The following is a 13,069-nucleotide window of genomic DNA, read 5'->3' as shown; positions in this document are numbered from 1 at the left end:
TATTTTGTAAACATTTCATAACTTTCAACTAAACATGGCAACAATGAACATCCTATTAAACTTCTACTCAAACACAAGTTTGAAAAAAAGTGCAACTACATATAAGTTTTATCTTTAACATTAACTGTAAACAACATTAAAACATTTGTAATCAAATTACCACAGGAAAAGTCTAAATCTCTGAGCAAAAATGAACTGACTAAATAGATAAATAAAATTCCATGTATCTCTAGATGTCAAGAAACAGTGTCGTCTGATTCCATCATTTCAATCAGTCAATTGATTGTTTTTATACTGCTCCATTCACTATGATTAGTACATTGCATGTGACCTCCAACACCCACAGGACACATTTTCAAAGATTAAGCACAACCTTTTCGAAACATTTTTTTCTGCAGTCAAACTAGCAGAATTGGAGTTGGACCCGCTCCAAACCAAACTTTGCCATTAGCCATGCGCTTCACAGCATTTGCTTACATCATAGGGCCCTTACTCCAGGAGGCTCTTGAATGTGGTCACTGATGTTTTGACAACATTATTAAAGTAATATTTCCTCCTACATAACATTATTTGTTCCTAAAAAATAAGTTTGTAATGTTTGTAAACACAGCAGGAAACTACTGAAACAACTTGTTTTTTTTTTATTGTGAAGGCTTTAGTGGGCGTTTGAGCAGACTGGGTTAACATTCACTCGTACTTCCTCATTTCAGACAAAAGAGTTTGTTCTCTACACTGGTGAGAGGTAAGAGTTGTTCTTTTAAGTAAAAATTCCAAGTTAAATGTTGAATATCTCATAATTTTATGATCTTGATCATAACATAATGGATTATAATCTATATAAAATAGATTATTACTTAGAAATTTTGGATTTTTCACATGAAAAAGTGTATTCTTATAAAGTTACACATTTCATTCAAACATTAGCCTATAGAAACATTTGAACCTTTGATTAAGTCAAAACTATTGATATTTGAGACTAAAACTACCATAAACCACATATTCCTTAATTCAGTATTTAAAAGTTAATTTAAAGTAATCTACTGCCTGGTGTGAGAGAAGGGAAATCTAAAAATCAATAAAACTGTAGAAGGTGAAAAGCCCAATTACCTGTTTTTATTTTCTATTTAATTATTTTATTAATGTTTTACACTGCACTGTTACTTTTACTGTCCTGTTTTGGGGGTAATTTTTTTTCTAAAATATATATGGATATATAATCGTATGTTGCTTTTAGGTTTATGTAAAGCAGTTTATATTGCCTTGTTGGTGACATATACTATACAAATAAACATGCATTGCTTTACTTTAAAGATAAAGCACTATTAGCAAATAAATGTAGGTTATAAAAATAACACATAATAACTACACACTATGAAGCATTAGTTAAGTATTAGTAAATACGGAATTCATCATTTATAAAGCATTGTTCATATATTGATACACATTAGTAAGTAAGTAAGCAGTAAAAACAGAAAAAACCTGAAGTTCAAACCTTGACATGACAAGACAGAGGAAACTCTCCAGAGGAAACAGAATTAAACTTTTAGCTTCTGAAATAATTTAGACGCTCTCATGGAGGACTGATCAGGAGGATGGCTGCTTTACTCCAGTTTCTCAGGATGAACCTGGACTGTGTGAGAGCTTTTGGATTTGTAAAAGAACATAGAACATTATTAACTTTTGATCCTGACCGATCCTGTCGGCGTGTCAGGAGATTTTAATAATCAATGAAGTTACGCTGCTGTGCCTCGTGCGTAAAGGTGCACAGTGTCACAGTAGGCCTAAGTTGGCCCTAAAGTAACAATAACTATCGCTTTCTGCTGCCTCAATAGCAACGCGCCAACAATGTGCCTGACCTCACCTCATTTAAAGACCAACACTCCCATGAGCTCACAGATGGGTGAAAGTGCATTTTCTATTTAAACAACTTGGTCGCTTGGCCTGCAAATTTCAACTGCGGCGGTTGGAAACTAGACATCTTCGATGCGCCTTGCGCCGCTTTGTGCTGGGTGCAAGATAGGGCCAATAATCCTTTTGGTCTTTTTGATAACTGTAGGTTTTCAGCCTGCTGTGACAATTTCTGTGTCTATTCTCATTCTGTGGGCAAAATGTCGGTGCTGCATCATTCGTTTTTTATGATCATGTCTCCCTAAATGTTTTCACTCTATTCAGCCCATCCTTGCTGCAGGCAGAGGAAAATGAATACGGTGTTTGTGCATGTTTACTTTGTGCAAGTGGATCGCTGTCAGATGATGAACCGTCAGATGCAAAATGAATCCAAGACACATTACTGTCCTAACCCCCTCACCATCAGCCTCTCCTTACTGAGCAAGTCTGCATGCCTGTTTAGTAGTAGACTAAAGGTGTTGCCAGTAAAAACACAAAATGTTTATCTAAAGAGAGAAATTAATACCGCGAAAATGCAACTGAGGGGGCAAAGCCAACTTCTGCCTCCTCATGGCGCTGGGCCGATTTGAGTCAATCTGAATTATCCACAGTGTGATGTGACAAGTGAAAAATAAGTAAAAATTCATCATTCAAATAAACTTGCCGAGGTCCAGACCTTTGAATTGGCGCACACTTCGCCGAGTTCTGTCTGATGAAAGTGAAATGCTGTAACAGTAAAGGTCTAATCTTCAACATTAACATCATGTACATGTAGTAAATGTGAATCCACTACCTCCCATCTTGCATTAGTCCAGAGTTGTAGCTAAACTTCACTGTCGTGTTTTTAAATGATGTATGAGGAGTGCCCTCACACCCTGTCTGGACCGGTCCTACAGATGTTTCTTGCTCCAATGCCTGCATTTAATTTCATGCATATGAACGCATTTCCACGCACAACGAGATCATCTTTCAGAGCACATTATGGCCCTTTCAGATAGGAAGCAATTTGCGCTGCTTCAACTATTCTTAACTTTGACCGCAGCCTGTGCACAAGGTTGCCAAGCAGTGCACTGTGCAGCCTTGCCATATGCTCTGGGCAACAACAAACCACATGGCGTGGCGCAAAAGAATTGCTTTAGATTGATTTATACACCTGCAAGGCTCTACATGTGTAGCTACAGCATAGGCTACGCACTTAGTCAAATGAGTCATTTCGCTCGACGGTCAATATATTGATCCACCGTGTTACAGCTGCCGTTTTGGCCACTAGAAAATGTTACTACAAAGTACGAGGCACTTCCTGTGGGCTCGGAGGCATTGCAAGGCTACCCAGCTGACCAATCACAGTGCTTATGGTCCGCGTCGCATTGACTTGTAGTTTTTTTTTGAGGAGGTGCATGTCAGGTGACGCCTCTGTCCATTGCCTATGCCATCGATTTGAGGCAGAAGTATAAATTACACTTTACAGGCAGTGTGGTCATTGCAGTCTGTCTGAAAGGCCCATAAGTGTGATCAATATCAGACTTCACCTTTGATTTTCCTGCACTTCACTCTCATTCAATTTTTTTTCTCTTCTCGTGCCTTGAAGGATCTTCTTCCTCTCATCAAAGTTGTAAACATTCACATTGCGTTCACCTTTGAAAGGAAAGTGAGGCGGGGCCGTCCAGCTCTGCGCTGGACCATCACTGTGGATGCCGGTGTCGCATCAGCTGGCTGAAGATGATTCGCGCCAAGTTTATCAGTTTACATTTGTTTTTCAGTGCTGCTCCACTCAGGTGCGCTGCATAGGGGACTAATACCAATGTAACGGTCTCGTGCAGAATGTAATGGAGTAAAAAGTTGATATTTGGCTTTGAAATGTAGCAAAGTGAAAGTAAAAAGTTGCAACAACTAAATATACTCAAGTAAAGTACAGATACTACTACTACTACTAAAAAAAAATACTTAAGTACATTAACAAAGTATTTGTACTTCGTTACTTTCCACCACTGAATTTAATTACGTTAAAAAGCTGGTGTGACAGTGAGAAGCAGTGAGTGTCCATTTCGATTTTAACATATAAGTCTATCTTAATGCAAAACTCGCACCCCATTATGGACATTTAAAGATGTATTGATGGCTGTAATTGTTCTTCCTGAAGTGAGGTTCTAACACAAGGTCAGTGTGAGAGATGGGAATTACATTCCTCTTTCTGTGTAAATGTTAATTTTTGAGTTAGGCTGAAAATACCAGTGACATGATGTTTGAGCAGTCTGAGTAGATGAGTCAAGTTGGTCGAGTAAAAAAAATTCAGATAAAAACATCTTTGAAAGTATACTGAATTCACTTACACAAGGGGAAAAACATAGCCTACAACACATAAGATTCCCTTTATAAACATTTCAGACATTATAAGACTGTCAAGGGTTTTCTGCATCAATGAACACCAACATCTCAAATGTCTGTGCTCTGTGGTTTTAGTCAGTTTGAAACAGGAAACAGAAGAAGGAACAGATCTGGAGTGAAAAAAATGGATAACGCTGTCTGAGCCCCGAAACAGACAGAGTGCAAAAACTAGAATCCAGACTTTGTACCATGCCCAGACAAAAGTAAAGAAATGTTTCGCCTGTGCTTTTTTTATGGAAACAACCAGACTAATAAGTCTTTTGTTTTTCATTTTCAGGAGTCCAGGATGCTGCAACCAAATATAGAGTCCAGTAATGAAGTGTCCTTCGGGACCTGCAGTGTTTTGCTTCTCCATCATGTCATTCTTCTAATACAGTCTGTTGGAGGTAATTTCAATAAAAAACGCTAAGTACACAGTAGTGAGTTTTGGTAGTGATGTGTTGGAAAAACAAGAATGTGACACTAAAAAACAAAGTAAAATGACTTAACGGCACTGTAATCATTCACATCAAAACTAATGTATTCATTTATTGGCAATATAACACTTTTTTTATTCTACGTTCATTACGCTGGTAGCACTGTAAAGTTATACTAGATGTAGTTTAAGCTCAGTGCTAATGCCCATATGCTATCATGCTCACAATGACAGTGATTTATAACAGGTGTAATTTTACCATCTTCACCAACGTAGTTTAAAACAAGTGACAAGTTGATGCTGTACTTCACCCTGATACTGACTGTTTATAGACTGATGGTAGGATAATTTTACTCAGTGTCAAACTCTCTGAGGCTTTTTATGGTTAGATATATACAGATTCAGAAAATAAACTGTCGTCAACAAAAGTAGAATGAGAAATTATAAGACAACATGCTTACACATGAAATCTTTAGGCCTACATGTCACACGATTTTTGAAACCTCTCACTCAAAGAGCAAAACCTCATCTCAAATCTCCAAAACCATTAGCTATTTCTCAGCCATTCACTCAGTTTTCAATTGCACAAAACACACAAAAATTTAACAGGAATTGACCTGCTTTCCTTTTCCAAACACAACCAATCAAAATGCTACACTTAATCACCAGATCCCTGTTTCAGAAAGCAGGTTGAACAAACTGAGTGTAAACCTGAACTCTGGGTTGACGAACTCTGAGCTGTCACACTCCGAGTTTTTGGTTTCAGAAAGGCCGATCAGAATAAGTTCAGTCAACTCTGAGTATGTTGAGCCTGATGCGTGGGGATGAAAAAAAGCCATCATCAATGGAGCTCTGATACCATGGCAACGGGTAAATAAAGGCAGAGCCTTCGTTTTAATCAGGTGGAGCTAGAAATATGAATGCTGCCAACGCGGACCATGATGGGCTCTAAAAAGCAGGAGTGGAGGAAGGATCGATACGTTAACAATATTAATTAAAAATTTTATAAGGCGTTGCTCATTCATCATTTACCAGACTGGAATTTCCTTAACCCTTTAACGTCCTCTCAACCATTTGGAAGACCACATTTTAAGTCACTGTATCTCATTGAAAAATGTACTGAACTTAATTCAACCTCTTTAAGCCATCTCTACCATTTGGTGTAGGTATGCTGTGCTAAAAAAAGATACTTTTTTCTTTAAGATACTCTCCTTACAGGAAGTTAAAATCATCAAAATCACTGCAGACATGAAGAGTCTTTTTGGTGGAAATTTCAAAGTTTAGGATATTTTTTTGACATATTATAGTTCCAGAGGAATTACTTAACAGAATTATGTAACTTGATACAAAAAAATAAGTCAAATATGGGACAAATAATTTTCTAAAAACATGCTGTTGTTGTGCTGATGTTGAATTAATTTCATAAATATGTCTTTATAATGGTGAAATCATGCCAAAATATATATACAAAATATATATACCAAAATAATAATAAAAGATAATAAATGTACAGTTTTTGGAATAAAAAAAACTTTAAAACAAATAAATATCTTGAAAACCAACTAACTATCTAGACAAAATAGACATGTTCAATTCAATTCAATTTCATTTATATAGCGCCAAATCACAACAACAGTTATCTCACAGCGCTTTTCATAAAAGAGCAGGTCTAGACCGTACTCTATGATGCTATTTACAGAAGCCCAACAGTTCCCACCAAGAGCAAGCACTGGGCGACAGAGGCAATGACTTGCCCAAGGACACTTCAACATGGGGGGAGCCTGGGATTGAACTGCCGACTTTCCGATTAACGACCAAGCCGCTCTACCTCCTGAGCCACAGCCGCCCCTATTAATCTGAGTGATGATGATAACAACCAAATAGAGCCTCCTGATCATCAACATATCAGAACATAACAATCTGTACTCTGCGCAGAAGTTCCTCTTCTACCAACTCTTCCTCCTTAAACTTGTCCTTGTTGTCGTCCCCTGCCTCTTCCTCCTCCTCCCCTTGTATTGTTGGCATCCATTGTTCAAAACAGGTAATCTGACCTTTCACCTATGTATAGGTCTACTGTATGCTAAAGTGATTGGTTAGTGATTAGTAAAGCAGTTAGTGTTTCACACGTGGTTTGTAGCATTTTGATTGGTTGTGTTTGGAAAAGGAAAGCAGGTCACTTCCTGTTAGATTTTATTTGGTTTTTACAGTGTATGTCTCAGCAGCTATCAGCAGATTACTTTAACTCTAATGATGTTTTGGAAATGTACACATAATCCTAAGAAAGACAAAAGAGCTTTAGATTTAGAACAACAGTATGCATGTGGTACAGTGGGGGAAATAAGTATTTGACCCCTTGCTGATTTTGCAGGTTTGCCCACTTACAAAGAATGCAACGATCTATAATTTTAATCATATGTACATTTTAACAGTGAAAGACAGAATCCCAAAGAAAATTCCAGAAAATCACATCATATGAATTTATTAAAATTGATAACCATCTGATGAGGAAAAACAAGTATATGACCCCCTACCAAACAGCAAGTATTCTGGCTCCTACAAGCCAGTTAGTCTTTTCTTTAAGACACAGCCCCAATCCCAACCAATTATCTACATCAAATACACCTGCCTCACCTCGTTACCTGTATAAAAGACACCTGTCAACACCCAAACAACCAGCATCCAACATCACCACCATGGGCAAGACCAAAGAGCTTTCTACGGACATCAGGGACAAGATTGTTGATCTGCACAAGGCTGGGATGGGCTACAAGAGAATCGGAAAGCAACTTGGAGAGAAAAGATCAACTGTCGGTGCAGTTATCAGGAAATGGAAGAAGCACCACACCACCGCCAACCTCCCTCGGTCTGGGCCTCCACACAAGATCTCGCCTCGTGGGGTGTCCCTGATCATGCGAACGGTGAGGAATCATCCCAAAACCACAAGGGGGGAACTGATGAATCAACTGAAGGCAGCTGGGACCACAGTTACAAAAGAAACGGTTGGTAACACACTACGCCGTCATGGATTGAAATCCTGCAGCGCACGCAAGGTCCCCCTGCTCAAGAAGAAACATGTACAGGCCCGCATGAAGTTCGCCATTCACCACCTGGACGACTCAGAAGAGACCTGGAAGAAGGTGATGTGGTCAGATGAGACCAAAATAGTACTTTTTGGCCTCAACTCAACTCGTCGTGTTTGGAGGGCAAAGAACACCGAGTACAACCCAAAGAACACCATCCCCACCGTCAAGCATGGTGGTGGCAACATCATGCTTTGGGGGTGCTTTTCAGCCAAGGGGACGGGACAACTCCATCGTATTGTGGGGAGGATGGACGGGGCCATGTATCGTGGAATTCTGGACCAACATCTCCTTCCCTCAGTGAGAGAGCTGAAGATGGGTCGAGGATGGGTGTTTCAGCACGACAACAACCCTAAGCACACCGCCAAAGCAACAAAAGAGTGGCTGAAGAAGAAGCACATCAAGGTTCTGGAGTGGCCTAGCCAGTCTCCAGACCTGAATCCAATTGAAAATCTTTGGAGGGAGCTTAAAATTCGAGTTGCCAGGCGACAACCTCGGAACCTGAATGATTTGGAGGCTGTCTGCAGGGAGGAGTGGGCCAACATCCCTACCGAAATGTGCACAAACCTTGTCACCAACTATAAAAACCGTTTGACATCTGTGCTGGCCAATAATGGCTTTTCTACAAAATATTAACATGCTGTTTGTCCAGGGGGTCAAATACTTGTTTTTCCTCATCAGATGGTTATCAATTTTTATAAATTCATATGATGTGATTTTCTGGAATTTTCTTTGGGATTCTGTCTTTCACTGTTAGAATGTACATATGATTAAAATTGTAGATTGTTGCATTCTTTGTAAGTGGGCAAACCTGCAAAATCAGCAAGGGGTCAAATACTTATTTCCCCCACTGTATATCCAAAACATTACTATTATGAAAAATGTGTTTTTTGATGCAAGTGCTTCATTTTTGGATGTGTTTCTGGCATTTTGAATGCAGTGTTACATTTTGAAGGAGATATGAGGCATTTTGCAGTTTGTGTGTGCAGTTTGCGAATTGTGTGTAGAGTTTTGAAAAAAGGGGACGTATAGGGAAAATCTTTAAAACTCCCACACATGCTGCCCTACAGTATAAATGTGCTCAAAGTGTGTCAGTCAGACTCTGAGGCTCCCATTGTTCATTGCTCTTTTCCCTGTTTTTTAAAAAAAGCAGCTTTGATAATTTTGTTAAATCATTTCTGATGTTTAAAAGAAAATATAACATTTTGAAGGCGTGAATTATAATCCTGTTCCTGTTTCTTGTTCATTGTTTTCCTTTTCTTTGCAGCTCTGTCAGAGTTGATTTGTTCACGTCAACCAATCGTAGCCCTGGCTGGTGATGATGTCATTTTGCCATGTCACCTTGAACCTGCAGTCAGTGCCGGTTCTGAGACAGTGGTGTGGAACAAACCTGATTTGGACCCAAAGTACATCCATTTTCACCACGATGGACGACTGATGTATCAGTTTCAAAATCCATCTTACAATTATCGTACAAGACTGTTTGTGGATGAACTGACTAAAGGAAACGTCTCTGTGAAAATCTTCAGCGTGAAAATCTCTGACTCAGGAAAATACTTTTGTTTCCTTCAATCATTGCAGAAGGAAGCTTCCATCCAACTCACTGTTGGTGAGTCAGAATGTGTTTTGAAAAGGAAGGACTCAGTTTAACTAAATATACCAAGTGATATATGGGGCCCTATTTTAATTATTTAAACGCATGGCGCAGTTTTGCTAGTTTTCCGGCAGAAAAAAATGGTCAGTTCAGCAGGTGTTGGTTCAAAAGGGTCTGTGAATTAGTCATGTGTGTGTTTTAGGTGTAACATGCAATAAACCAATCAGAGTGTCATCTCCCATTTCCTTTAAAAGCCAGGTGCTCTTGCATCTTGGCACTTTACTGTTATAATGGCAGATGAATGGCACATTTAGAAATAAAACTACTGATTGATTGAATTGCAGACTCACAGCAGAGAGGGGAATATAGACAGAAGTGAGGACGTGATATAAAAACGGTCTCTGATCATGAAGCCTAATGTTACTCTGCTGCTCTGTGGTTGATTAGTTAAGTGTCTGAACTCCACTGCAGACTGGAGTCCGTTAACAGACAGACAGATGCTGTCTCCTTTATGAAATGTCTGGATGCTTACTGCGCTGTGTTAATATGAACTATGATGAACTGGTTGTGGGTCACAGCTCACAGGTTTCTTTATGAGTGTTTACTTTAACAATTTACTTTCAGGATTGGAGAGGCAGCTGTCAGTCATTTTAAACTTTTTCCAAGTGCTCAATAAAGTCCCAACAAATATTGTGGGACATTAAGCAGCAATACAAAAAAAAGTGTAGTTATAAACGTGACATGACACACAATTCAACTTTTAGCTTTTTGCACTGCATGCAAGATAGGGGCCCTTTGTGTTTAGTTTGATCTTAAATGACTGTCCTAATCCCTCCTCTCTCCTCCTCAGGTGTTGTCTCCACACTAATCATACACGTTGTCTCAAATAACAGCAGCAGTGTGGTGTTACAGTGTGAGTCTGAAGGCTGGTATCCAGAGCCTGAGGTGTTTTGGCTGGACGGTGAGGGAAACCTCCTCTCTGCTGGACCTACAGAGACAGTCAGAGGTCCTGATGACCTCTATACTGTCAGCAGCAGAGTGACTGTGGAGAAGAGACACAGCAACAACTTCACCTGTAGAGTCCAACAGAAGGACATCAACCAGACCAGAGACACTCACATCCAGGTTACAGGTTAGAAATTAAATTAAAATGATCATACACCTGTGTGTTACAGGTAATAAATACTTCTAACTGAATAATACATAATGTCACTGTTGTGGTTATAAACAATTTAAGTCTAGTTTGATAAAAAAAAAGTTCTGCTGTTCTGTGTTATCATTTCAGCTGATTTCTTCAAGGATCTGCCCTCTACTGATTTGATTTGGGGCGTCATCTTTCCTCTTTGCTTTGCAGCCTCTGTGTTAATAGTAGTACTATGTTATCACACACTTACTGACTGTAAGTCATGCACATTTTCCTTTTTGTGTGAAGTTTCTGTCAGACATGTTTATCGGCTATAGTTATAGGTAGGAATTAATTCCAAATCGTCAGTGGATTGCAAAACAGAAATAGTAAACAGAATAGTAAATATAAAATGTGTTGCAGAGGTAGCACTCGGCCAACACCACAGAGTTCTGGATACCTTGTATCCTGCTTTAGGTTTCTTCAGTACAATTGTCAGTGTTCCCACCTGTATGTCTTTGTCAGTGCACCAGTGACTCTTACTGGTTTGTCTGGAAGCCTGTTACAGAGGAGGGGGAGATCAGTGGAACAAGATAATGCACTATAATATAGGGTCAAAGAAGAACAAAAAAAAGAAGTGGGTTAATACCGAAATTCAACAGTTAAATTGATTCAAAAATAAAACCGTTTTCTGATGGTTAAGGTTTGGTTAGTTTAAGGCACAGGAAACATCTTATGTTAATGAACGGTCACATATAATCTGATCAACATCTAAAGACAAAGCTCTAAAGACAAAACTTAATAAACTATCTCTAGGCAGACAATCCTAATAATGTGTTACTAAGAAGTGGCACTCGTCTGAAATGCTTTTTGCCTCATGTTGGAATGTAAAACTTAAATATTGTAAACTGAATATTCTGAACTTAACCATCATGTTAGTTCTACTTCTTTGGTTTCTCATTTTCTCATGTTTCTGTTCTGAAGCAGAGCGACTTGAAGACAAAGCAAAATTTAACAGAGTTCTTCTTCTGTTGGCACACAGGCATCAAGAGGAACAGTAATAAACAAGTAAAAAAACGAGGACAAACGAGACGAAAACATTGAGACCGATGGTTTCGAGGCTCAAAAGGAACCGGAGAACCAGAGAACAACTGAGGAAGGTAGAGTGCAGACCAAGTCCGTAATCATACTTTTATGCTAAAGTTCTAGTATTATTGTTCTAGTATTACTGTGTATTGCACACGACGCTGGTTATCAACTCAGTAAGTCAACTCAGGGTTTCCTAACCCAACCATGAGCTTAATCACATTAAAAGGGTCAGTGTCAGCAGCAGATGACTATTCGCAAACATAGACAAGTCCACTGGCAGCAGAGCAGCATATTTTACAATATAATCCAATATATTAAACAAATGTAAAGACGTTAAATACATAATCCAGGCTAAAAGCAATACAGCTGCAGCTGCCATATGCAGGACCCAGGTGATGCATTTTGAGACTATAATGTTTCAGTTTCAAGGGTAGGAAAAAAATATGAAAAATCTTTGTGACCAAGTCCAAATCTATAGACAAAATTTGGACAACATTTGATTAACCTTGTCTGAGTTGACATGGAATTTCCAAATTTTTATTGCACACTGACTCACGATGGGGCAATTACAAAGAGGTGAACACTACTAAATGATAGATTGAAACTGCTTTCTAATTTACAGACTCCTCCCCAACAAAATATGGCCTCTTGGTAGACAAAAAAAGAAGGGGGCCTTAATGGAAACTGCACTCTATTCTACAGTCAAAGGTGATAATAGAATCAGAGCCTTGAGAGTGTAACACCTGCACACTTCATCCAAGCCGTACAAGTATTTACTGAGCACAAGACGACAGTGACAGTAAAATAGCTTGGAGCAAGTCTGCAAGTGTTATTCTCTCTTCACATGTTGCCTTTCCACTTTCTAGCACCTAAGAACATGATGTATGTCTAACTATGGATGCTCACTTGTAAGTCTCTGCAAGTTAAGAATGTTTGATTATGTTATTTCTCTAATATTATAGAGGCTGTCATGTGGTCGAACCCGACTGCCACAGAGATTCACACAGCACAGTGACAGATCACTCAAAACAGGCAGCTGGGAGATCTGAAGGGGGTGCCTTTGTCCAAAAATGTAATTTAGTGAAGTGAAAAAAAGATATGTTTGATATATGTCTGTTTTATTTATTTTACATTTATTTTTCTATTTGATTTTAATTTTTTATTGCATTGAAAGAACATGGTTCATGTTTTGTTGAAATTGTGCCTTAATAAATACTCATTTAGAGTAGTCACATGGTGTTTTTGAAGCAGTTTTGTTTAGTGTTGTAGTTAAAACCACCCAAACCAAGACACAATGAAATGTGGAACAAGAAAGGTACTTCTCAAATTCATCTGAAAGATCCGCATTCTTATAAAAACAACGTAAGCATCTTTTTCAAAACATCTTTTCCATGCTTACAATCATGGGTAGGGGTGACAGTAACGGTTAACTTAACAGTAACAACACATTTTAATATAGGGTTATTGGTTGCATTTGAAGCAATACATTTTACATC

The 13,069-nt window shown here is 38.7% G+C and overlaps 1 protein-coding gene across 2 annotated transcripts; it reads left to right on the top strand.

The window, feature by feature from the left end:
* Positions 1-631: 631 nt before the first annotated feature.
* On the top strand, positions 632-12,801 carry LOC119882128 (butyrophilin subfamily 1 member A1-like). 2 transcript variants are annotated; one of them, XM_038692139.1, is made up of 8 exons: positions 632-742; positions 4,550-4,658; positions 9,035-9,376; positions 10,212-10,493; positions 10,647-10,760; positions 11,527-11,644; positions 12,196-12,281; positions 12,536-12,801. In XM_038692139.1, exons 2-6 carry the CDS (start codon positions 4,559-4,561, stop codon positions 11,586-11,588), a joined length of 900 nt encoding a protein of 299 aa, XP_038548067.1. In that variant the 5' UTR covers positions 632-742; positions 4,550-4,558; the 3' UTR covers positions 11,589-11,644; positions 12,196-12,281; positions 12,536-12,801. The 2 variants fall into 2 exon arrangements, with proteins under 2 accessions (XP_038548067.1, XP_038548068.1); XM_038692140.1 differs by lacking the exon at positions 12,196-12,281.
* The last annotated feature ends 268 nt before the right edge of the window (positions 12,802-13,069 follow it).

Source organism: Micropterus salmoides, unplaced genomic scaffold (assembly GCF_014851395.1).
Source record: "Micropterus salmoides isolate LMB-PRFRI ecotype aquatic unplaced genomic scaffold, ASM1485139v1 Ms_hic_scaffold_2927, whole genome shotgun sequence".
NCBI lineage: Eukaryota > Metazoa > Chordata > Actinopteri > Centrarchiformes > Centrarchidae > Micropterus > Micropterus salmoides.
This window is presented reverse-complemented; position numbering and strand designations above follow the sequence as displayed.

What these genes read in the sequence shown, in the direction of transcription:
- LOC119882128 (XM_038692140.1), top strand. Translation starts at nt 4,559, where the DNA reads ATGCTGCAACCAAATATAGAGTCCAGTAATGAAGTGTCCTTCGGGACC. An exon ending in TTCCATCCAACTCACTGTTG is followed by an intron (nt 9,377 to 10,211) that starts GTGAGTCAGAAT and finishes TCTCCTCCTCAG; the next exon opens with GTGTTGTCTCCACACTAATC. An exon ending in CACTCACATCCAGGTTACAG is followed by an intron (nt 10,494 to 10,646) that starts GTTAGAAATTAA and finishes TTATCATTTCAG; the next exon opens with CTGATTTCTTCAAGGATCTG.